General features: G+C 41.4%; 1 protein-coding gene across 7 annotated transcripts in view; it reads left to right on the forward strand.

Moving 5' to 3' along the window:
- si:ch73-103b11.2 (early endosome antigen 1) overlaps positions 1-25,830 on the forward strand; it is a 145,206-nt gene that overhangs the window by 90,350 nt on the left and 29,026 nt on the right. For 5 of the 7 annotated variants that reach the window (XR_005130081.1, XM_037536962.1, XM_037536960.1 and 2 more), the window contains 7 exons: positions 3,379-3,435; positions 3,596-3,664; positions 5,125-5,214; positions 15,439-15,548; positions 17,535-17,573; positions 23,486-24,296; positions 24,620-24,736. Coding sequence is in view for 6 of the 7 variants with exons in the window: in XM_037536962.1 (XP_037392859.1) it covers positions 3,379-3,435; positions 3,596-3,664; positions 5,125-5,214; positions 15,439-15,548; positions 17,535-17,573; positions 23,486-24,296; positions 24,620-24,736 (1,293 nt within the window). In the remaining variant the exon portion in view is untranslated. The remainder of the gene's footprint in view (positions 1-3,378; positions 3,436-3,595; positions 3,665-5,124; positions 5,215-15,438; positions 15,549-17,534; positions 17,574-23,485; positions 24,297-24,619; positions 24,737-25,830) is intronic. The other 2 variants (XM_037536961.1, XM_037536965.1) reach the window with 1 other exon arrangement.

Below are 25,830 nucleotides of genomic sequence, written 5' to 3' on the forward strand. Positions count from 1 at the left end.
TGTTCTTGGTGTGGTTTGGCTGTTCTTGGTGTGGTTTGGCAGTCCTTGGTGTGGTTTGGCTGTTCTTGGTGTGGTTTGGTAATTTGTTGTGTAGTATTTTAGTTTTTTGCATGAATTAGTAGTTCTTGGTATAGGTTGGAATGGTTTTGGCTGTTCTTGGTGTGGTTTCGTTGGTTGTTGGTGTGGTGTGGTTGTCCTTTGTGTGATTTGGCTGTTCTTGGTATGATCTAGTACTTTCTGTCATGGTTTCATACTTTTATAGGGTTTGGTAGTTTTTAGTATGATTGAAATGTGTTTGGCATGGTTTGCTTGTTCTTCGTATGATTTAATACTTCTTGATATGGTTCTGATACTTCTTGATATGGTTCTGATAGTTCTTGGTATGGTTTTGATAGATCTTGGTGTAGTTTGCTAGACCTTTGTATGGTTTGGCTGTACTTGGTGTGGTTTGGTAGTTCTTGGTATGATTGAATTTTTTGGCATGGTTAGCTTGTTCTTGGTATGATTTGATACTTCTTGATATGGTTTAGTTGTTCTTGGCGTGGTTTGGTATTCCTTGGTTTGGGTCCTGGTGTGCTTTGATAGTTCTTTGGGTAGGTTGGTAGGCCCTAGTATGGTTTTCTCAGAATACGTAGTCTGATTTTAAACTTAAACAGTGTTTACAAACAATATCAAACTCTAATATTAAAAAAAAAATGTAATTGGCTTTTATACCGTGGTATATCATTAAAACCGGTAACATCCTCACTAGTAGTGCAGCAGTTTGTCTTAGGGGTTTAGCACTTCTTGTTGGAATGGGTTCAGAATAGTCCTCAGGGTATTTCCTGTGTGTGTGGGCAGCTGCCAGCCATACCCCCCCAACCCGGTTTTAAATAGCATGAGCGAGCCTCTGAAAGCTGAAACATATACAAGCACACCCTCACTGAGCACAATTCATATGCAGTCACACAGAGAGAAACACCGCGGGGCAGATGTGCGTGAAGAGGAGCGCTCAGATGAAGCTCAGTAAGAATAAGGTACAGCTAAGTGACAGCACCGCTGTGCATCTCTTAATAAGGCTGAGTTGATTTGCACGGAGCCAGGCCAGGCTGAGATGAACATAGCACAAGCTCTTTTATGATGATATTGCGTTTCAGCGTTTTAATAAAATGGTTTATAATATCTCTGTAATGTTCAGTCTAGTAGTTAAGCAGCTGGGTGTTTCACATACAGGACACTGGACGGTTAATCCCCGTCTTTTACCTTGATGATCTGTGAGATGACCTGCAAGCATGCATTTTAATGTGTAATTAGATTTGCAGTTAACTGGACTTGACTGTTACAGAGTGATTGTGACCCTTGGGTGAAATAGATGAAGCAGTTGAACTTGTTTGATGAGCTGCTGTAATGCTGGATGGATTATTAGCATTAATAATTATTAGCATTCATACATACAGCGCATTGTGATTAGTGCTGTATACACTACTGCTCAAAAGAAACCATTGAGTTTAATATTCATTTTACATACAGCAGCAACTTTTACAATGTAGGATTGAACATTTTAAACCAGATAAAAGTAGTTTTGGATGGTTCATTCAGTGTTTCAGTATTGAATGGGTAGGAATAAGAAGTTGATAAATAATTGACTGTAATTCATTTGACCTGACCAAGCCAGTTCACTGCGCTTTGTTTTATTATTCTATACTTTTTTAACCATTTTTAGTGGTCAGAAATGTTGAGCTGGCACCGTGAAACTGCAGGATTGTACAGCCTATATGCTTTTGGAGCTGATAGCATGTATATTTTTCATACAGCGTTTGTTCAAACATATTTTTATCCCTTTTGGAAATCAGTGGCAGATTGTTGAGAATTTAAATCTATTTGCCACAAATAATGTCATATAGGACATCCCTCACACACATATATTAGCAACCACCTGGTATACCATGGGACTAGCCTAGAAACACCTTAGCAACAACCTGGGATACCATTGCAATGACCTAGAAAACTTAGCAACCACCAGGGATTTTATAGTAAAGATCTAGCAATTTCTTAGCAACCATCTGTTATATTGTAGCAATGGTTAAGCAAAACCTTAGCAACCACCTGGGATACCATACCAAAATCTGGCAATACGTTAGCAACCAGCTGGGATACCATAGTAATAGCTTAGCAAACACCTTAGCAACCATGTGGGATACCATACCAATAGCCTAGCAACACCTTAGCAACCATCTGGGATACCATTGTAATCACCTTGCAAACTTAGCAACAACCTGGGATACCATAGCAACAGTCCAGCAACACCTTAGCAACCATCTGGCATACCATAGCAATGGCCTGGCAACCCCTGAGCAACCACCAGGGATTCCATAGCAATGGCTTTGTCAAACCAACTTGACTTTCATTCCCAAACTTTCCCCTTCCAGTTACTTATTTACAATATTTGTAAGAATTTATTGGCCTTATTATTTGGTGACCACTTGCGCTGCAATGCATTCTGGATATTTGTTTATTACCTATGATGTATTCTTGATGTTCTACAGCATTCTGATCTACGTTATGATCTTCGACAGCTTTGTTTGTTATTCAGGACCAACATCCAACATTTTTAACATTTACAGCATCCTACCATCATATTAATCCCTGCAGACGTAGGTTTCAGAGCAGCAGCACTGTTTTATTGCGCTCTGACTGTGGTATTTACAGGCTGTTAGCTGATGGTTATTAAAGGGAAATTAAAATGATTTTTGTGTGTAAGGTGTAAACAGAGAGATTCAGTGGGTTTAGTGTGAGATGGTCCAGACGTCTTTACAGTGGTGGTGATGGGAACCAGGCGTCTCCATGACTACAACACAGATATAGACACTTTATTTACCATCCAGAACCACCAGAGAACCTACACGAGTCTTCTGAGCTTATATGGAATGTTGATGATGGAAAACAGTGGAAAATCTGGAATAATGAGTTTTCTTTGGGGACTATTTTGCCGCACAGCGCCCTGCATGTCTCCCTCCACCATGAATGGAGTTGAAGTTCTCTAAACTCTCATAAAACAGCGTCTCAGTCATCAGGCAGTGAATTCAGAACCAGTTCATGTAGGAACTTTCTGTAGGAGCTTTTAGAGGGACGTCTGGTTCCCATCACCACCACTGTGAGGAGCTTTTAGAGGGACGTCTGGTTCCTATCATCACCACTGTGAGCAGCTCTGACTCATTAAGACTGGAAAACCACACTGAATGACTTTGTTTACACCTTAAAAATGGGTGGAATTCCCTTTTTACTGTTAGCTGAAACATTGAGCCTGGCTGTTCCTGCAGTTTACTTGGTGGCATTTGTTAGTATCTAGCTGTTATGTGTGCGGTCATGTTGCGTGTTATTCCTCATTCTCTTCTCCAGCCTGACCTGCTGAACTTTAAGAAAGGATGGATGACCAAGCTGTACGAAGATGGCCTGGTGAGTCACTGTGATACGGAAAAGCACAAACATGTGTTCCCAAATCCTCCCGGGCTTCCAATTCTGGACTGTTTCTTTGCTAGTTATGTTTGGAGCAGCTACTATTAAATTCTGGAGGTTGATGTGGGTCTTCTGACACCACTCTGTTTTTCTTCCTCAGTGGAAGAAGCACTGGTTTGTTTTGACTGACCAGAGTCTGAGATATTACAGAGATTCCATCGCTGAGGAGGTTAGTTTGTCTGTCTGTCTGTCTGTCTGTCTGACTGTGAATGGTATCAGCACAGTCTAATATAAAACAGATATTAGACTAAATGGCCACAAGTATGTGGACACCCAACCTAATAACGGTGTTTAGGTGTTCCAGCCAGCAGGTGCATAACATCAAGCACATAGTCATGCAGTCTCCATAGACAAACACTGGCAGTAGAGGGTCGTAATGAAGAGCTCAGTGACTTTAAACATGGTTCTGATATAGGATGCCACCTTCACCACAAGTCAGTTAGTGAAATTTATGCCCTACTAGATCCGCCTCAGACAACTGTAAGTGCTGTTATTGTGAAATGGAAGCATCTAGGAACAGCAAGCCTGTTTCATCACTCACTACAGGGTTCAAAACAGCCTCTGGAAGCACCATCAGCACAAGAAATGCACATCAGGAGCTTCATGAACTGGGTCTCCATGGCTGAGCAGCTGCATGCAAGCCTAAGATCACTATGCGCAATGCCAAGCATCCAGCTGGAGGGGTGTAAAGCGCCGCCACTGGACTCTGGAGCAGTGGAACCGTGTTCTCTGGAGAGATGAATCAGCTTCTCTATCTCTCAGTATGGTGATGAATCTGGGTTTGGTGGATGTCAGGAGAACGTTACCAACCGGAATGTAGATCCACCAGTAAAATTTGGTGGAGGAGGGATGATGAGCTGGGCTGTTTTTCAGGGTTTCAACCCCTCAACCCCACTGAACACCTTTGGGATGAACTGGAACGGAGTTTGTCAGCCAGGTCCTCTTGTCCAACATCAGTGACTGACCTCACAAATGCTCTTTAGACTGAATGGACACAAATTCACAGACACTGTCCAACATCTTGTAGAAAGCTTCCCAGAAGCGTGGAGGCTGTTGTAGATCATGGTTTTGGAATGGACCATCACAACAAGCTCATATGGGTGTAATGGTCAGGTGTCCACATACTTTTGGCAAAATAGTGTAGGTCTAGTATAGAACCAGTTTAGTTGCAGACACAGGTGTAAGACTATTGCTAATGCTTCATAGGTTTCAGACAGTTGCTGAGCTGTCGATGATTCCATAATCATTGAAAAAACTGTAGTACAGTGAATTAACTTACAATGAAATCAATATCTGGAATATCTATATTAAAACCGGTGGTCTAATCACATCGATCAAATAGATATTCGCCATTTAGTTAGCTAGTACTGTCATGACATTTATATTTTGTATCATGTCATAAATTTGTGTTTGTTCCCAAAATATTTTAATTTGTGATGAAATAATTTACAGTTTGGTGTCTGTTTACACTGCACGTCTTATTACTGAATAAGCTTTATTAATATGAGAAGGGATTCCATCATTTTGATGATTTCCATCATGTCTGTTCTTTGTGGACCTGTTTATTGTAGAATATCCACCTGTTTTTAAACTGTTCTTTAGACGCCTGAATTCATTCATGTTTCCCAGGCTGCTGATCTGGACGGAGAGATCGATCTCTCCACTTGTTTTGATGTCACTGAATTCCCAGTGCAGAGGAACTATGGCTTCCAGATCCATGTAAGTACTACTGCTCCGTTTGTCAGTCAGTCTGTAAATCAGTCAGTGACTCAGCAGCTTAGTCAGTCAGTGACTCAGTAGCTTAGTCAGTCAGTGACTGTCAGTCAGTGACTCAGCAGCTCAGTCAGTCAGTGACTGTCAGTCAGTGACTCAGCAGCTCAGTCAGTCAGTGACTCTGTCAGTCAGTGACTCTGTCAGTCAGTGAGTCAGCAGCTTAGTCAGTCAGTGACTCTGTCAGTCAGTGACTCAGCAGCTCAGTCAGTCAGTAAAATAGTGGCTCAGTCATTCATTTATTCAGTCAGTCAGTCAGTGGCTCAGTTAGTCAGTGTCCAGAGGACATTTAAGTGTAAACACACTGAACCAGTTACTGACACAATCTGATTTTCTGCACTTATCAGATTATTAAGTGTAAACACACTGAACCAGTTACTGACACAATCTGATTTTCTGCACTTATCAGATTATTCAGTGTAAACACACTGAGCCAGTTACTGACACAATCTGATTTTCTGCACTTATCAGATTATTCAGTGTAAACACACTGAACCAGTTACTGACACAATCTGATTTTCTGCAGTTATCAGATTATTCAGTGTAAACACACTGAACCAGTTACTGACACAATCTGATTTTCTGCAGTTATCAGATTATTAAGTATAAACACACTGAACCAGTTACTGACACAATCTGATTTTCTGCAGTTATCAGATTATTCAGTGTAAACACACTGAACCAGTTACTGACACAATCTGATTTTCTGCAGTTATCAGATTATTAAGTGTAAACACACTGAACCAGTTACTGACACAATCTGATTTTCTGCAGTTATCAGATTATTAAGTGTAAACACACTGAACCAGTTACTGACACAATCTGATTTTCTGCAGTTATCAGATTATTAAGTGTAAACACACTGAACCAGTTACTGACACAATCTGATTTTCTGCAGTTATCAGATTATTAAGTGTAAACACACTGAACCAGTTACTGACCCAGTCTGATTTTCTGTAGTTATCAGATTATTAAGTGTAAACACACTGAACCAGTTACTGACCCAGTCTGATTTTCTGTAGTTATCAGATTATTAAGTGTAAACACACTGAACCAGTTACTGACACAGTCTGATTTTCTGCAATTATCAGATTATTAAGTGTAAACACACTGAACCAGTTACTGACACAATCTGATTTTCTGCAGTTATCAGATTATTAAGTGTAAACACACTGAACCAGTTACTGATACAATCTGATTTTCTGCAGTTATCAGATTATTAAGTGTAAACACACTGAACCAGTTACTGATACAATCTGATTTACTGCTGTTATCAGATTATTAAGTGTAAACACGCTGAACCAGTTACTGACACAATCTGATTTTCTGTAGTTATCAGATTATTAAGTGTAAACACGCTGAACCAGTTACTGACACAATCTGATTTTCTGCAGTTATCAGATTATTAAGTGTAAACACACTGAACCAGTTACTGACACAGTCTGATTTTCTGTAGTTATCAGATTATTAAGTGTAAACACACTGAACCAGTTACTGACACAATCTGATTTTTGGCAGTTGTCAGATTATTAAGTGCAAACACACTGAACCAGTTACTGCCACAATCTGATTTACTGCAGTTATCAGATTATTAAGTGTAAACACACTGAACCAGTTACTGACACAGTCTGATTTTCTGCAGTTATCAGATTATTAAGTGCAAACACACTGAACCAGTTACTGCCACAATCTGATTTTCTGTAGTTATCAGATTATTAAGTATAAACACACTGAACCAGTTACTGACACAGTCTGATTTTCTGCAGTTATCAGATTATTAAGTGTAAACACACTGAACCAGTTACTGACACAATCTGATTTTTGGCAGTTGTCAGATTATTAAGTGCAAACACACTGAACCAGTTACTGACACAGTCTGATTTACTGTAGTTATCAGATTATTAAGTGTAAACACACTGAACCAGTTACTGACACAGTCTGATTTACTGCAGTTATCAGATTATTAAGTGTAAACACACTGAACCAGTTACTGACACAATCTGATTTACTGCAGTTATCAGATTATTAAGTGTAAACACACTGAACCAGTTACTGACACAATCTGATTTTCTGCAGTTATCAGATTATTAAGTGTAAACACACTGAACCAGTTACTGACACAATCTGATTTACTGCAGTTATCAGATTATTAAGTGTAAACACACTGAACCAGTTACTGACACAATCTGATTTTCTGCAGTTATCAGATTATTAAGTGTAAACACACTGAACCAGTTACTGACACAATCTGATTTTCTGCAGTTATCAGATTATTAAGTGTAAACACGCTGAACCAGTTACTGACACAGTCTGATTTACTGCAGTTATCAGATTATTAAGTGTAAACACACTGAACCAGTTACTGACACAATCTGATTTTCTGCAGTTATCAGATTATTAAGTGTAAACACACTGAACCAGTTACTGACACAATCTGATTTACTGCAGTTATCAGATTATTAAGTGTAAACACTCTGAACCAGTTACTGACACAGTCTGATTTTCTGCAGTTATCAGATTATTAAGTGTAAACACACTGAACCAGTTACTGACACAATCTGATTTTCTGCAGTTATCAGATTATTAAGTGTAAACACACTGAACCAGTTACTGACACAATCTGATTTTCTGCAGTTATCAGATTATTAAGTGTAAACACACTGAACCAGTTACTGACACAATCTGATTTTCTGCAGTTATCAGATTATTAAGTGTAAACACACTGAACCAGTTACTGACACAATCTGATTTTCTGCAGTTATCAGATTATTAAGTGTAAACACACTGAACCAGTTACTGACACAATCTGATTTACTGCAGTTATCAGATTATTAAGTGTAAACACACTGAACCAGTTACTGACACAGTCTGATTTACTGCAGTTATCAGATTATTAAGTGTAAACACACTGAACCAGTTACTGACACAGTCTGATTTACTGCAGTTATCAGATTATTAAGTGTAAACACACTGAACCAGTTACTGCCACAATCTGATTTACTGCAGTTATCAGATTATTAAGTGTAAACACACTGAACCAGTTACTGACACAATCTGATTTTCTGCAGTTATCAGATTATTAAGTGTAAACACACTGAACCAGTTACTGAGACAGTCTGATTTTCTGCAGTGAACTATTTTTTTCTCAGTAACTATATAATTCTACTGAGTCCTGGTTGCTAAGCACGTAAGAAAACAGAAAATGACATTTGTTGGATAAATGACTTTCTCTCCTTCCAAGAATGCACGAAGTTGCAGCAAAGAAGAGATGTCAGGAGTCTAGTTCAAGAAAATATGCTTCCTCTAGACATTTATTTTTAGCTACTTGATGTTTTCCCATAACATTTTAAGGTCTAGTATAAGTGCCTGTATTTTGCTGTTGGTCTTTTGACACTTTTTTAATAAACAGTGGCCAGTAAAGTTATAATAAAATGTTATTTTAAAAAGAAATAAAAGCAGAAGCATTCTTTGACCTGCAGATTTGTTGAGATTTTCTAATATTAATGGAAGCCACTCTCTTTATTACTTATGATTTGACGTGATTTTGCCTTATTTTAGTTAGAAACATGGGAAATAAAGGTTATGCTGATACTTCAGACACACCGTAAATGAATAGAGCATTGGTGATCTGCATTCTGAAATATATCTGGTTGTCAATCAAATCAAATCAAATCAAATCAGATTTATTGTCACATCACAAGAGTACAGGAGTACAGGTGAGTGAAAAACTTGGGTGCAAGTTCCCACTGAATGCAGCGACAGTAAATACAACATGGAGTACAACAACAAAAAAAAAAAAATTATATATATATATATATATATATATATATATATATATATATATATATATATATAAATATAGAAATATACAGTAAACCAACTTCAACAATATACACAGACATTATATACATAATTATATACATAATCTTATTGCACTGAATGTGAGGTAAAAAGTCATAAAATAAGGATACTGCACTGCTGTGTACATGTGCAATAATCTATGTATGTGTGTAAGTACGGAGATAGTCCAGTAGGTGACTTAGAGTAGCTTAGAGTAAAGTGCATGGTAGAGACTGAGTCCGAATGTGCAGTGTAAAGTGAAGTAAAGTAATGGAGTGCAGGATAAAGTGCAGAGTGCATTGAGTTCGTATGGGGTGGCAGTGGGGTGGGTAGGGCAGAACACTGTTCTACTGTCTGTTCCACAGTCTGGTCGCCTGGGGGAAGAAGCTGTCTCGGAACCGGTTGGTTCTGGTCTTCAAGCTTCTAAGCCTCCTTCCACTCGGCAGTTGTGAAAACAGGCAGTGACTTGGGTGGTAGGGGTCCTTCATAATCCTTCTGGATTTCCTCAGGCAGCGGCTGGTGTATAAATCCAGAAGGTTTGGGAGCTGAACTCCAGTGATGTGTTGTGCTGTGTGTACTACCCTCTGCAGGGATTTCCTCTCGAGGGCGGTACAGCTCCCGTACCAGGTAGTGATGCTGCCAGTCAGAATACTTTCCACAGTGCAGGTGTAGAAAGTCCTGAGGATGCTGGGGTTCAGACCAAACCTCCTCAGCCGCCTGAGGAAGTAGAGGCGTTGTTGGGCCTTCTTCACCACCCGTGTGGTGTGTTCTGTCCATGTCAGATCCTCGCTGATGTGAACACCAAGGACTTGAAGCTGCTAACCCTCTCTACCGCAGTCCCATTGATGGAGATCGGGGGATGTACTCTCTCCTGCTTCCTGAAGTCCACGATCAGCTCCTTAGTCTTACTGACGTTTAGAGAGAGGTTATTCTCCTGGCACCAGTTTTCCAGGATGTTAACCTCCTCTCTGTAGGCCGATTCATCGTTGTTGGAGATCAGGCCTACAATCGTTGTGTCGTCAGCAAACTTGATGATGACATTGGAGCTGTGTCTGGCTGTGCAGTCGTGGGTGTACAGGGAGTACAGGAGCGGACTGAGCACACAGCCCTGAGGGGCTCCAGTGTTGAGGGTCAGAGAGGAGGATGTGATATTGCCCATCCTTACCACCTGCCGTCGACCCGTCAGGAAGTTAAGGATCCAGCTGCACAGTGTCCTGTTCAGACCCAGATCCCGGAGCTTGATGTCGAGCCTTGAGGGAACGATGGTGTTGAATGCTGAACTGTAGTCCACAAACAGCATTCTCACATACGTGTCCTTCTTGTCCAGGTGGGAGAGGGCAGTGTGCAGGGTCAGGGCGATCGCATCGTCCGTAGATCTGTTCCGCCTGTACGCAAACTGGAGTGGGTCCAGGGTGGCAGGCAGTGAGGAAATCTTTTTTGGACATTTGTTTCCTGAGAAATTGAGGAGAGAAAGTTGAAAATCCAATACAAATCCAGTTTTACTGGAGTCTCAGGCTCAGCTCAGCTTTTTCAGCACTTCAGTACTTATCAGTTAGTACGAGTGTCTGTAAAATAGTTGTTACTTAGCAGCCAGTAACCAACTGATTAAGTTATTGTAGAAAAAAAGCCAAAAACCATATTCAATTGCAAATAGCAGCACAGGTAAAAGACTTCTCAGCCAATCAGATTTGACCAAGTGTCGTATAAAGTCGCAGCCTGTATGTTTGAAAACAGACGCAAACTTCAGACACCAAACATGTCTTAGTTGAACTACACACGATTTTTTTCAAAATTATTCCTTAATAAGTAATAAAAACTGCAAAACCCAGAATTCTCTATGCCAGTATTCTTAACGTCTGTTGCAGTGAAAGGAAAGCATAGAGAAAATTGTACATAGTGTAAAAATTTCAGAGCAGACAGTTACTTTCATTTTCTTCAATTTATGTTTATATAAACCCAATTCCAGAAACGGTGGGGTAGTGTGTGAAATGCTAATAAAAAAGCAGCCATTAGGACATTGTTTAAAAAAACAGTGCAAAAACACTATTTCATGTTTTACCTTCTGAACTTTGTTTTTAGTAAATATAAATTAAATTTAAATAGAAAATGTAAAGCTGTAGTGTGTTTGGTATTGAGGTTGTGATGTGTTTGGTTTTAGGGTTAAATGTTTATTTGATATTGAGGTTATGATGTTTAAGTGGTGGTGAGGTTGTAATGTGTTTAGTTGGTTTTGAGGTTGTGATGCGTTTAGTTGGTTTTGAGGTTGTGGTGTCTGTAATTGGTTTTGAGGTTGTAATGTGTTTAGTTGGTTTTGAGGTTGTGGTGTCTGTAATTGGTTTTGAGGTTGTGATGTGTTTAGTTGGTTTTGAGGTTGTGGTGTCTGTAATTGGTTTTGAGGTTGTGATGTGTTTAGTTGGTTTTGAGGTTGTGGTGTCTGTAATTGGTTTTGAGGTTGTGATGCGTTTAGTTGGTTTTGAGGTTGTGGTGTCTGTAATTGGTTTTGAGGTTGTGATGTGTTTAGTTGGTTTTGAGGTTGTGGTGTCTGTAATTGGTTTTGAGGTTGTGATGTGTTTAGTTGGTTTTGAGGTTGTGGTGTCTGTAATTGGTTTTGAGGTTGTGATGTGTTTAGTTGGTTTTGAGGTTGTGGTGTCTGTAATTGGTTTTGAGGTTGTGATGTGTTTAGTTGGTTTTGAGGTTGTGGTGTTTAAGTGGTTTTGAGGTTGTAATGTGTTTAGTTGGTTTTAAGGTTGTGATGTATTTAGTTGGTTTTGGGGTTATTATGTGTAAGTGGCTTTGAGGTTGTGGTGTTTGTAATTGGTTTTGAGGTTGTAATGTGTTTAGTTGGTTTTGAGGTTGTGACGTGTTTAGGTAGCTTAGAGGTTGTGATGTGTTTAGTTGGTTTTGAGGTTGTGATGTTTGTAGTTGGTTTGAGGTTTTGAAGTATTTAGTTGGTTTGAAGGTTGTGATGTATTTGGTTGGTTTTGATGTTGTGATGTTTGTAGTTGGTTTCGAGGTTGTGATGTGTTTAGGTAGTTTAGAGGTTGTGATATGTTTAGGTAGCTTAGAGGTTGTGATGTGTTTAGTTGGTTTTGAGGTTGTGATGTTTGTAGTTGGTTTGAGGTTTTGAAGTATTTAGTTGGTTTGAAGTTTGTGATGTATTTGGTTGGTTTTGATGTTGTGATGTTTGTAGTTGGTTTGAGGTTTTGAAGTATTTAGTTGGTTTGAAGGTTGTGATGTATTTGGTTGGTTTTGATGTTGTGATGTTTGTAGTTGGTTTCGAGGTTGTGATGTGTTTAGGTAGCTTAGAGGTTGTGATGTGTTTAGTTGGTTTTTGAGGTTGTGATGTTTGTAGTTGGTTTCGAGGTTTTGAAGTATTTAGTTGGTTTGAAGTTTGTGATGTATTTGGTTGGTTTTGATGTTGTGATGTGTTTAAGTGGTTTTGAGGCTGTGATGTGTTTAGTAGGTTTTGAGGCTGTGATGTGTTTAGTTGGTTTTGAGGTTGTAATGTGTAATTGGTTTTGAGGCTGTGATGTGTTTAGTTGGTTTTGAGATTGTAATGTGTAATTGGTTTTGAGGTTGTGATGTGTTTAGTTGGTTATGAGGTTGTAATGTGTTTCGGTGGTTTCGAGGTTTTGAAGTATTTAGTTGGTTTGAAGGTTGTAATGTGTTTAGTTGGTTTTGAGATTGTAATGTATAGTTGGTTTTGAGGTTGTAATGTGTTTAGTTGGTTTTGAGGTTGTAATGTGTAGTTGGTTTTGAGGTTGTGATGTGTTTAGTTGGTTTTGAGGTTGTAATGTGTAGTTGGTTTTGAGGTTGTGATATGTTTAGTTGGTTTTGAGGTTGTAATGTGTTTAGTTGGTTTTGAGGTTGTAATGTGTAGTTGGTTTTGAGGTTGTGATGTGTTTAGTTGGTTTTGAGGTTGTGATATGTTTAGTTGGTTTTGAGGTTGTAATGTGTTTAGTTGGTTTTGAGGTTGTGATATGTTTAGCTGGTTTTGAGGTTGTAATGTATAGTTGGTTTTGTGGTTGTGATGTGTTTAGTTGATTTTGAGATTGTAATGTGTAGTTGGTTTTGAGGTTGTGATGTGTTTAGTTGGTTTTGAGGTTGTGATGTGTTTAGTTGGTTTTGAGGTTGTGATGTGTTTAGTTGGTTATGAGATTGTAATGTGTAGTTGGTTTCGAGGTTGTAATGTATTTCAGTGGTTTCGAGGTTTTGAAGTATTTAGTTGGTTTGAAGGTTGTGATGTGTTTGGTTGGTTTTGAGGTTGTGATGTGTTTGGTTGGTTTTGAGGTTGTGATGTGTTTGGTTGGTTTTGAGGTTGTGATGTGTTTAGGTGGTTTTGGGGTTGTGATGTGTTTAATTGGCTTTAAGGTTGTGATGTGTTTAATTGGTGGTGAGGTGATGTGTTTGGTATTGATGCAATGATGTGTTTAATTGACTTTAAGGTCTAATGTGTTTAATTGGTATTGAGCTTGTGAGGTTTTTAATTGGCATTTAGGTTGCAATGTATTTCATTGGCATTTAGGTTGCAGTATGTTATATTGGCTTTGAGGTTGTGATGTGTTTAGTTGGCTTTGAGGTTATAATGTTTTTGGTTTTGAAGTTATGACTTAATTGGCTTTTAGGTAGTGGTGTTTAATTGGTATTGATGTTTTGACATGTTTAATTGGCATTTAGGTTGTGATTATTTTTTATTGAAGTTGTGATGTGTTTAGTTGGTATTTGTTATGTTTAATTGACATTGAGGTTGTGATGTGTTTCACTGACATTGAGGTTGTAATGTTTCACGTTGGTATTGATGTTATGCTTATTTGACATTGAGGTTGTGATGGGTTTAATTGACTGAGGTTGTAATGTTTCACATTGGTATTGATGTTATGTTTATTTGACATTGAGGTTGTAATGGGTTTAATTGACTTTGAGGTTGTAATGTGTCACATTGGTATTGATGTTGTTTAATTGGCATTGAGGTTGTGATGCGTTTAATTGACTTTGAGGTTGTAATGTGTCACATTGCTATTGATGTTATGTTTAATTGGCATTGAGGTTGTGATGCGTTTAATTGACTTTGAGGTTGTAATGTGTCACGTTGGTATTGATGTTATGTTTAATTGGCATTGAGGTTGTGATGCGTTTAATTGACCGAGGTTGTAATGTGTCACATTGCTATTGATGTTATGTTTAATTGGCATTGAGGTTGTGATGCGTTTAATTGACTTTGAGGTTGTAATGTTTCACGTTGGTATTGATGTTAGGTTAAATTGACATTGAGGTTGTGATGCATTTAATTGACTTTGAGGTTGTAATGTGTCACGTTGGTATTGATGTTATGTTTAATTGGCAATGAGGTTGTGATGCGTTTAATTGACTTTGAGGTTGTAATGTTTGACGTTGGTATTGATGTTAGGTTAAATTGACATTGAGGTTGTGATGTGTTTCTTTGCCTTTATGGCTGTGATGTGTCTCAGACTGTCCTTGGTGTCTGTGTTGTTGTTTATCAGATTGTGTGGGTCTTTGTGTTGTGTGTTGCTGCAGGTTCCCTGGCGCTTTCCTAGTTATTTTAATGATGTCAGAAATAGCGGATTGCGTCGTGTCTCCTGCTGTGCGTAAAAAAACAACACGGCTTTAGTATCAGATTATTATAACCCAGTAAATATATCTGCTTCCTGTTTTCAGAGGGAGTGAGACAGAGAGATAAGGAGACTGGATCCCTGAGTGCTGTTTTAAACGTGGAAAATACTTAGGTGTTTGGAGCATAATGTCATTTAAAAACAGTGACAGTAAACTCAGTCTGTGTTGCTGTGTTTAACACAGGTTCAGCACAAGTACGTTTAGCGATTGGTCCAGGGTGACGCCATGTGTAGTGAGTGACTCCGTGATTGGTCAGGTGTGACATCATGGCCTTGCTGAATTTAGCCCTGAGTGTGAGGGGTGAACTGAATTCTGTGAATGCATGTGAGAGACGTGACCCGAGGAGTCTAGCCACCAGACCGCTGTCTGACCCGCACTCTCAACTGCACTGACCTAAACAAAAGAGCTGTCAAAGACACGTTTGACCTTTCAGTGTTTAATGTGGTCATCTCTTTAATTGTGTATCTTCTTTGTCTCTGCCCTCTTCTCTTTCATCTCCCTCGGTTTTTCTCTTTCCTTTCTACCTTTCATGCCTTTTTCCCTTTTTCATTTCTCTTTTCTTCTTCTCGCTTTTCACTTTTCTTTATTTCTTTTCATTCTTTCCCTCTTTTCTCTTTTCTCTCTATTCTCTTTTCTTTCTGTTCTTTTTTCTCTTTCCTCCCTCTCTCTCTCTCTCTCTCTCTCTCTCTCTCTCTCACACAGAGTAAGGAGGGATTGTTCACTCTGTCTGCCATGACCTCCGGCATTCGGAGAAACTGGATTCAGGCCATCATGAAGAGTGTGCGTCCCACCATCACACCCGACGTCACTCGGTATGTTTCCCATCTCTGTCCCTTTCTGCCTCAGTCTTTGTGCATGGAGCTGAGGAGTGCAGTGGTACATGAAATAGGCAGATACAGTAAAGTATGATTCTACAGGACATTAACCTCTTCACTGAGGTGAGTGTGTAAATAAATATAGTGCACATGTATGTATTGTTTTAGAACAAATAATGGCCAAAATAATACTACATGTAAGTCACAGTCCAGCCCAGGACCACAGGGATTTTGAGACCACACCAGTAGCTTTAAAAGTCCATAAAGGGTTCAGTCAAAGATAAGACTATATCTGGTCAAGTCTGAAAGAAAACAGAGCTCAGAAAGAGTTGAATCTGAGGCAAGAACGAGACGAGAATGAGTCAAATTCAAGACGAGGCCAAACCCAGAAATGGTTGAGTCCAAGAAAATCCAGAAAGGGTTGGGTCTGAGAAAAGACCAGGACTAGAAAGGGTTGAGACAGAGACCAGAAAGGGTGAAATTTGGGTTGGTGAAGTGTGAGACAAGTCACAAGGGACGTCCAGGTCTTTGAAGATTTGAGCCTGAGACAAAACAGAGAGCAGAAGGGTGAAGTCCTGGAATGGTTCAAGACTAGATAGAGATCAGAAAGGTCTGGGACAAGACCAAGACGAGATAGAGTCTAGGAAGGGTCAGTCAGAAACAAGGCAGAGCCAAGTCCAACACAAGACCAAATCTGGTAAAGGTGACTCTGGCACAAAAAAGAATTTGAGGCAGGACTGAGTCAAAGAAGGTTTGACCCTGAGCCTAGGCCAAGACCAAAGACAAGACCAAATCTAGGAAGAGTTGAGTTTGATACAAGACTGAATCAGGAAAGGTTTGAGTTTGAGACAAAACTGAATATGACAAGGGTTGAGTTTGAGGCTAGACCAAGTCTGGGAAGAGTTGAGTTTGAGACAAGAGTGGATCAGGAAAGGAATGAGTTTGAGACCAAGAGCAAATCTGTTAAGGTGTGAGCTTGAGACGGGACCAAATCTGGGAACAGGTGGAGTTTGACAGGACTGGGGCTCTCGAGGGGCACAACCTCTATGCATTGGCCCTGTCATCAGGAGATCACTAGATCCATTCCTGGTGATGCATTCATGGCTGGGAGTCCAAGAGAACACAGTTGTCCTCGCTCTCTGGATGGGTAGGATGTCTAGTTAGCTAGATAGCATGGCGTCAGTTGGCTGACTGTTGGCACTTTCTTCTGAGCGCATTCGGCGGTCCAGTGACGTTGCATGAGCAGCATTTCGAAAAGATATCTTGACTGGTTTCACAGATCTCAGAGGATCCCTGTGCTGTCCTAGAGCTGGCAGTATCATGTGACCGGGGGCGTCGTAACTAGTGGATGGAATTGGACACGACTAAATTGGGGAAAAATCCAAAATAAAAAATTGGAGAATGCTTGAGTTTGAGACTAGACCAGATCTGAGAAGGTTTAAGTTTGAGAAGAGGCCAAATATGGAAAGGGTTTGACGAGACAAGATCTGGAAGCGTTGAATTTGAGACAGGACCAAATCTGGAAAGAAAAGGACTCTGAGCCAAGGCTGAATGTGGAAGGGTCTAGTTTGAGTCAAGATTGAGTACAGAAGGGGTCTTTAATATGGTATGGAGACCAGCTCTGAGTACTATTACGCCAGTGGGAACATCCACACAGCCTGTTCTGTGGCACAGCATGGTTGTACCAGTCTCTTACTGCAGGAGGGTGTCTGTAGAGGATGAGTCATTTTAAAGGATAAATATTTAGTAAGTTTCCTTTTTGTCCTGCCTCTACATTATACTGCCTTCTCTGATTCTGCTGCTCTCTCCTTCTGTCTTCTCCCACTCCAAGACAGGACTATCTTCCAGACTATTTTACGTTTAATTTCAACACTGAAAATAACTGATGCTAGATAACTCTCTGTGTTGAGTACAGAGTGATGGCTTGCTGCTGTTTTTCTTCGACTCTTTCATCTTTTCTCTTTTCTTCTTTTCCTGCCGCAGGAAAAACGTCTCTCTCAAACTCTCTGTTCTCAAACCAAGGTTGGAACCTCTTGCTGACTCTCAGGCCAGTGTGTGTGTTTGTTCTGTGATGTGTCATTGTAGAGTGATGTCTTTTTGGGAATGTTCCTCCCTCGTTGTCTATGATGGTTTAGCTATGCTTGGCAGCTCACTGTGTGCTCACTGTGTTGCTCGTTGACTGATGTCTGACCGTTAATCTCTGAAGGCTGGTCATTCTGTCATCCATCAGAATGTCAGTCATCTAGTCATCACATATACATGCATAGAAAGACAAACTCACTCACTGGAACAGGGACTGACTTGCGTAGGTCTGGATTTTAGGGACAAACACCATCAGTAAACAGTTGTAATAAACATTTGCTAGTGTTTGGTTTTAGGTCTGAATAGCATTTTGAAATATTCAAATATATTTTGAAAATACAAAGTATGTGATGCAAGACCACCTTTTTACTCTCGATGCTTTCAACACTTAAAGGTGTCATTAAATTTTTGATGTCCTTTGATGTCTATATATAAAGTATGTCATTACTGGTTGGGGTGAAAAATCCCCAGATGCAGTTTTATATGCCCATTTACAGCCCTATGATTTCGTCCTAGAGATGTTTTCCTGTTTTGTGGGGCTCATGAATAATCTGACGAGCTCTTCTCTGATTGGCTGGTTTTACAGTGAGGCACCACGACTGCTCACATAGAAACAACCTGTGGAAACAGTAAATAACCTCAGTGTAAATAAGCTTGGTCTTCTTTCAGTTAACGACGATCTGCTTCAACTGTCAAAGGTGGATGAAATCTCACAGCATGGCTGCTTACAGGCTGCTGTAGCGGTTGTTATGCTAATAAAAGTGGAGCTGCGTCTCCGTCTCCTCAGGATCAAACGCTGAGCGAAGCTGCTCGATGTGGTCTGAGCTTTGAGAAACTGTCCGGAGTGAAACGTGCCGAGCAAACTATCAGCTCTGAGCTAAAGCTGTCTGGGATCCTGTTAGAGATGTGGGAGCAGGAGTTCACCAGCTTGTTTTGCAAATTTTCGGAACATTTGTTTAAGAAGCTAGTGAATAGTAAGCCGGTTTCAGCCTTGTTTATACATGAACATCAGTCATGTCTGCTGATGGTTCGGTTCCTTGCTGACCTCCACTTAACGCTACATTTCTGCACATAGCCTCCGTTTTCATTGCTGTTGCTCTGTTGCTGCTTGTGGGCTGGTCTGTGTGCTCTTTGGGGGTGTAAATATTGATGTTCGGAACAGTTTAGGATTTTGGAATTGGCCTGTTTCACCACAAATAGTGGGTTTGCATTTGAAGAAGGAGACAAAAGCGTTTGAGGTTAACGGAGTGCCAATTCCATGTACCGAACTCTCCTTATTCAGCTACGTCAAATCCGAGAAGGGTTGGGTTTCCATTCTATGGCACCTTAACATAGTTAACATGAGCAAATTTGGCTAACTCTCCTGCTGGTTTGTGCTGTTGTGAGTGAACAGCTAGACTTCTTCTTACTCCTCATCTACAGAGTAAAAGGCTCACCCTGCTGCCCAGTGGCGTAACTAGGATCTTGTTGGGCCCAGTGGGGAAAAAACCTTCCCATATAAAAATTACCTTTAGTGAATTAAACAAAACGGTATAATTTCAGTAAAGACTTTAGGGGTCCATTCACCCTATAGACCTGTATGTGGTTACCCTGCTTACACCACTTACACCACTATTGCCACCTAGTGTACTGTAGTAGCAACTGTTCAAATATCAAGCTTTCACTACCAACACCAGCTTAAGGAACAGAACTGGTAATCATTTTTATTGAACGTCCCTCAAAACCCCCTGAAAAATGTTTCAATAATTAGGGTTACTGTATTACTTAACCCTGGACTGATATTGGAATCTGTACAGAGACATTAGAATGTAGCTTTAGAACCAAACATATAGAAGTTCTGCGTCAATCAGGAGAAGTGCTCGTGAGGATTTAGGACACTCTTGGAGAGGAAAGTGAGGAGTGCCCATCAGAAGAATAGTGGGGCTTACTGCTGTAGCTGGAACACAAAGCTTTCAGGCACTGGTAGGAACAGGTGGACCACCGTGTTTACAGTAGATAAAGTCTTAATTAGTTACTCTAGTGAACCGTTTTCCTGAAAAGTCTAAAAGAAATCCGCCCCAAAAAAATGCAGATATGATTTGTGCCTGAAACACAAGTTAATGCAGGGTTCCTACACCTGTTCATAGCTAAGATCCTGTCCATTTTTATCCATTTTTATTAGCGATGCACCAAGATGAAAACTAAAAACCAAAATAAAGCCATCAACAAACTAAAATAAACTTAAAGTAAAGTTATTACAGCATGTAGGCTGAAATGTGTGCCTCAAAATCATACGTGATGTTTTATCTCTTAGGCCTTGACTGATTCTGAGGGCAGGGAAATTACACTCTTAAAAAAAGATAGTCTTCAAGGGTTCTTTAGTAAAGAAAATGGTTCTATATAGAAGCATCAACACTCAAAGAACCCTTTGCTTGTAAATAATCGTAAAAGGGTGTAACAAGAGAAGAGCCCTTTTTGGTCCTATATAGAACCCTTTACAAAAAAGATATAACATAAACACGTCCATCAATCTGAAGACCCCTTTTAACAGTGCAAAGAATCCTTGAAGAACCATCTTTTTTTAAGCGTGCAGAACACAGCTCTAGAACCAAAGGGCCTAGAGAAGTGGAGAGGGAGAAGTGCTAAAGAAGACAGTAACCCCCTGAAGATCAGTCGATATGATGAGTTTACTGAAGTAGAGATGGTGGGATAGAGATGTTTGGATGTTTTGACAGATGGGGGTCCGTTTCCAGATTGGGTGGGGGGGCGGTATACTGAACTCCTGTTTGTTCCATCTCTGTGGCTTTCTCCACTCTGAAGGAATGCTGGATATTTTTGGGATGTAGACACCTTGCCGTCTCTCTCTCTCTGTCTCTCTCTCTCTCTCATGTCTCCTCCTCTTAAGGCTAAGAATGTAGCCTTGCGTAAGCCCCCACTTTAGGACCCGACAGGCATACACGGTCTTACAGAGACAACATGCCTTGCGGTGTGCAAATAGCTTTAACACATTCCTCTCCCTCACTCACACGGCTTGCATAATATCCTCCCTGCTGCTGGACTGGCATAATATCCTCCCTGCTGCTGGACTGGCATAATATCCTCCCTGCTGCTGGACTGGCGTAATAGCCTCCCTGCTGCTGGACTGGCGTACGCTCCTTGGGGTGTGCCTGTACGTGTGGACGTGTCCGCATTGTTATGTACATCCATCACTCGTACCATTCTTGTTTTTAAAGGCAGCAAAAAGTAAATGTCCTCAGTTCTTGCAGCCGTTTACCCCAAATGTAAACGATCAGGAAAGTCGTGTTTGGTGTCTGAAGTTTCCAGCTAATGTAATCTTACACCCCACCAATTAGCGTGGTGCTAGCTTCATGGCTAATTATCACCCCTCAGACCATGTGTTGCTGTTAATAAGCAATGGTTAACAGACCTGTGTTGTCTGTAGTAGCCTGAAGGCCACAGCACACCAGATGCATCAAGCAGCATCACGATAAATTAAGTGATACTTTTTTAATCCCACAAACGGGGAAATTCCACCTCCGCATTTAACCCATCTGTGAAGTGAAACACCACATACACACTAGTGAACACACACTAGGGGGCAGTGAGCACACTTGCCCAGAGCGGTGGGCAGCCCTATCCACGGCACCCGGGGAGCATTTGGGGGTTAGGTGTCTTGCTCAAGGACACCTCAGTCATGGACTGTCAGCTGAGGGGATTGAACCGGCAACCTTCCGGTCACAGGGCCAGCTCCCTAACCTCCAGTCCATGACTGCCCCACAGTTGTAGATACATTATAAACACTGATGGTTCTTCAAAGGTTCTTTAGCAAAGACACTGGTTCTCTATGAACTTGCTTAAATGGTTCTCTGCTTGGTGAGATGGTTTTTTGGATTGATGGAGAATGTGATGTATATGATTCTATATAGCAACAAATAGGGTTCTTCTATTGTTACAAGCAGAACAATAGCAGAACCTTTTTGGTGCTCTATAGAACCATATACAGCACATTCTCCATCAATCTGAAAAATCATTTCACAATGCAAAGAACCATTTAGGCATGTCCATGGTTCTTTCACTGTTCATGATTCTGTGTAGAATCATTGTCTTCACTAAAGAACCCTTGAAGAGCCATGCTTTTTAGGTTTGTATACCACATAGAGTGCATTTTGTGTCAATGTGCTTTTTATTTTTTTTATTCTTGTCTAGTCACTCTAGTAGGTGCATTTTAGTGGAAAGTCTAAATGGAATTCAACCAACATAAACTATACTGCCAAAAGTATTCGGTCGTCTGGCTTCACACGCATATGAACTTGAGTGCGATCCCATTCTTAATCCATAGGGTTTAATATGATGTCAGTCCACCCTTTGCAGCTATAACAGCTTCAACTCTTCTGGGAAGGCTTTCCACAAGGGTTAGGAGTGTTTATGGGAATTTCTGACCGTTCTTCCAGAAGCACATTTGTGAGGTCAGACACTGATGTTGGACGAGAAGGCCTGGCTCACAGTCTCCACTCTAATTCATCCCAAAGGGGTTCTATGGAGTTGAGGTCAGGACTCTGTGCAGGCCAGTCAAGTTCTTCCACACCAAACTGGCTCATCTGTGTCTTTATGGACCTGCTTTGTGCACTGGTGTGCAGTCATGTTGGAGCAGGAAGGGGCCGTCCCCAAACTGTTCCCACAAAGTTGGGAGCAGGAAATTGTCCAAAATCTCTTGGTGATGAAGCTTTAAGAGTTCCTTTCACTGGAACTAAGGGGCCGAGCCCAACTCCTGAAAAACAACCCCACACCATAATCCCCCCTCCACCAAACTTTACACTCGGCACAATGCAGTCAGACAAGTACCGTCTCCTGGCAACCGCCAAACCCAGACTCATCCATCAGATTTCCAGACGGAGAAGCGTGATTGGTCACTCCAGAGAACTCGTCTCCACTGCTCTAGTCCAGTGGCGGCGCTTTACACCACTGCATTCCACGCTCTGCATTGCGCTTGGTGATGTAAGGCATGGATGCAGCTGCTCGGCCATGGAAACCCATTCCATGAAGCTCTCTACGCTGTTCTTGAGCTGATCTGAAGGCCACATGAAGTTTGGAGGTCTGTAGTGATGGACTCTGCAGAAAGTCGGTGACCTCTGCGCACTATGCCCCTCAGCATCCGCTGACCGCTCTGTCATTTTACGTGGCCGACCACTTCGTGGCTGAGTTTCTGTCGTTCCCAATCGCTTCCACTTTGTTATAATCCCACTGACAGTGGACTGTGGAATATTTAGTAGTGAGGAAATTTCACGACTGGACACGACACTTGCCCGGGCAGCCCTATCCACGGTGCCCGGGGAGCAGTCATGGACTGTCGGCACTGGGGATCAAACCGACAACCTTCCGGTTACAGGGCCAGTTCCCTAACCTCCGACCCATGACTCCCCCAAGTAGCTTAGTAATAATTGGTGGGGTATGCAGTTTCAGTGCCCCTGGTCAAATTATGTATTGTTGATTTTCTTAGTGTAAACAAGTGAACACTACTGCACATTTTTTTTTATGTGTTGTGTTTTTGTTTTTTCAGATGTTACAATAGAAACTGTGCACTAAAATTAGCAGGGAAATGTCATTTACAGTGTTATTTACTTATTTTCAACTAGAAAACCAATATAATGTGTAATCTGACCAAATTTGCATGTGTCTATCAGCTTCCGTTACTTGTTATCTACATTAGGTGCTTAGATCAAAGCTTCAGATGCCAATCTTGCCTTAGCTGACTCTGTTTGGAGTAAGTGAGGCAGAGGACTGCGTACATTTGATTTTTTTCTGTAAATCTGTGAATGTTTTTTTTTAATATAATGATGTGACCCCCTTCTCTCCCCATCCCCCTCCATTTTCAGTTCTCTTCCAGAAGAACAGGCCAAAGCGAGAGCGACCCTGGACTTGACCCAGCCGACTCCTGACGTCTCCCACGCGTCACACACCCCTAAAGTTGAAATTCAAAGGTCATGTGAGGTCATAAGTGACTCTGCTCCGCCCCCAGAGCAGCGCAAGAACCGAGCCCGCGACCGCAGGCGAGAGGGGCGGTCCAAAACCTTTGACTGGGCGGAGTTTCACCCCGGACAAGACAAGGGGGCACCATCAAGGGAGAGGGCGGAGACGTTAGATGTAAGCTCCGCCTCCTCTCCTTCTTCCATCTCGTCATCCGCTTCCTCTCCAGCCTCCAGCACTTCCTCTCCGCAGACGTCATCCTCTATCTCCGCCCCCATCCCTGGCCCCACTTCCGCCTCCGTCCCTGGCCCCACCCCCTCTGAAAGGAAGTTAACTCGGCAGGAAGAGGAGGTGGAAGAGGAGCGCACAAAACGCGGACAGGATCGTCGTCGCCGCTTTCATCCCTCTTCTTCCCTGCCTCCCTCGACAGCCATTGCGGGGGCTACCATAACTGATGGCCAGTGTAAGCCCCCTGTGGAGGTACCTCAGGATCATGGAAGGATGGAGGTAGATAGCTCAGCCTGTGTCGGCGTGGCCACCGGAACTCAAGCTGCCAGTCAGAACCCTGATGTACAGGTGGAAATTGAACAAAGGTGGCATCAAGTGGAGACCACACCCCTCAGAGAAGAAAAGCAAGTGCCAATCACCGGCAGCTCCGCCCACCTCTCCACCGGTGACGGGATACCCCCACAAGAACTCGCCGCATTGTTGGACAAAGAGGTGTGTACAACAAAAGATAAACACACAGTGTCTCACAAAAGTGAGTGCGCCCCTCACGTTTCTGCAGATATTCTATCTTTTGATGGGACGTCGCTGTAGAAATTAACCTTGGATCTAACTTAAAGTATCATACATGTCAGATCATAAAGATGACTGAAAATGTTCATGATTTTTGACATATCAATATCTATGATAACAGAAATAAACGTGACATTATTTGCGACTAGACTTGGCCAATCACTGAGGTGGACCATATGTTCACTGAGATATGTTGGCTTGTGAGTTCAGAGTAGTTGAGACTGTGGTGTGTGTTTGTTTTGCAGTTGGGGCAGACGCAGAGGGAGTTGGTGAGGCTGCAGGAACAGAACAGCCTCCTGCAGGAGCAGCTGCAGGACGCCCGCGGACGAGAGCAGAGCGCGCGGGAGGGATACGTGTTACAGGTAACACAGCACACGGGCTGTGTATTACAGGCAGTATACATACACTCTGATGTATGCACAACACACATACTATAGTAGGTGTTCTCATAGCATAAGCCAGGGGTCAGCAAGCCACATGTGGCTCTTCTACTGCCCTGTCGTGGCTCCACAGCTGAATCAGATCAGTAGGTAATAATAAAATAATCCTCCTCTACAGTAAAATAAAGCTCTGCTGATCCTTCAACACAGTTTAACAGTAAATGGTCTTAAACGCTGGAATTAATGTAGAACTGCTGATTCACCCTTTAACCCTGAAGATCAGCGCAGACGGCTGGTCACCATAGCAACACAGACGACAGTCTCGCCCAGCTAGTAGCTACGAAACGGCAAAGAGAGAGATTTAAGACGGACGTCGATAATCTGGAGACGAATGGACTGATTAGTGTTTATAGTCAGTCCAGCTGGTTTCCTGATACGTTTAATCTGCAACGAGAAACCGTCAAACACTAAAAAGTCACAAGGCTGAAGTCAGATTCTCATTCGCCAGCTGCTTTTACTAATGTTCCCGTTCCACCTTAAATGGTGCAGCATTTCCATTCAGGCGCCTCAGGCTTCATTTAAAGTGGAACGGGGAAATTTGAACTTATTAGAATTAGAAGAAGCTGGCGAATGAGAAGCGACTTCAGCCTCGTTAAAAGTCGAACATTTAGTAGAAAGTTCTACTATTGTGGAAAAGTTTCCTGCTGGAGACGTGAGAAAAGCAGCTATAGCTGAGCTGAAGGTTAAAGCAGAGCAAAAAGTCTGCATTTTTACTTATTTTCTTCGCCTATATGAGCACATCAGCACATACCGAGACAGAATTACAGCCACGATGGTAAAACGTTACTTCAATAAAATGGAATGTTGTGGCTCCCAGGGTAACATCAATGAAGATGCATATAAATGTATCATCAATACATTGAATACTTACTAGGTTCACACAACTTGAAAAACTGAAAAATCTGATTTAATTTCCACTTACTCAAGATGCAGTCGATCAACCTGTCCAACCTCTCAACCTGTTCAAACTGCATCCAGGTCTTCATTAAGCTTGTGCAAACGTGTCAGTGTGGTTT

The sequence above is a fragment of the Pygocentrus nattereri genome, chromosome 3 (assembly GCF_015220715.1).
Source record: "Pygocentrus nattereri isolate fPygNat1 chromosome 3, fPygNat1.pri, whole genome shotgun sequence".
Taxonomy (NCBI): Eukaryota; Metazoa; Chordata; class Actinopteri; order Characiformes; family Serrasalmidae; genus Pygocentrus; species Pygocentrus nattereri.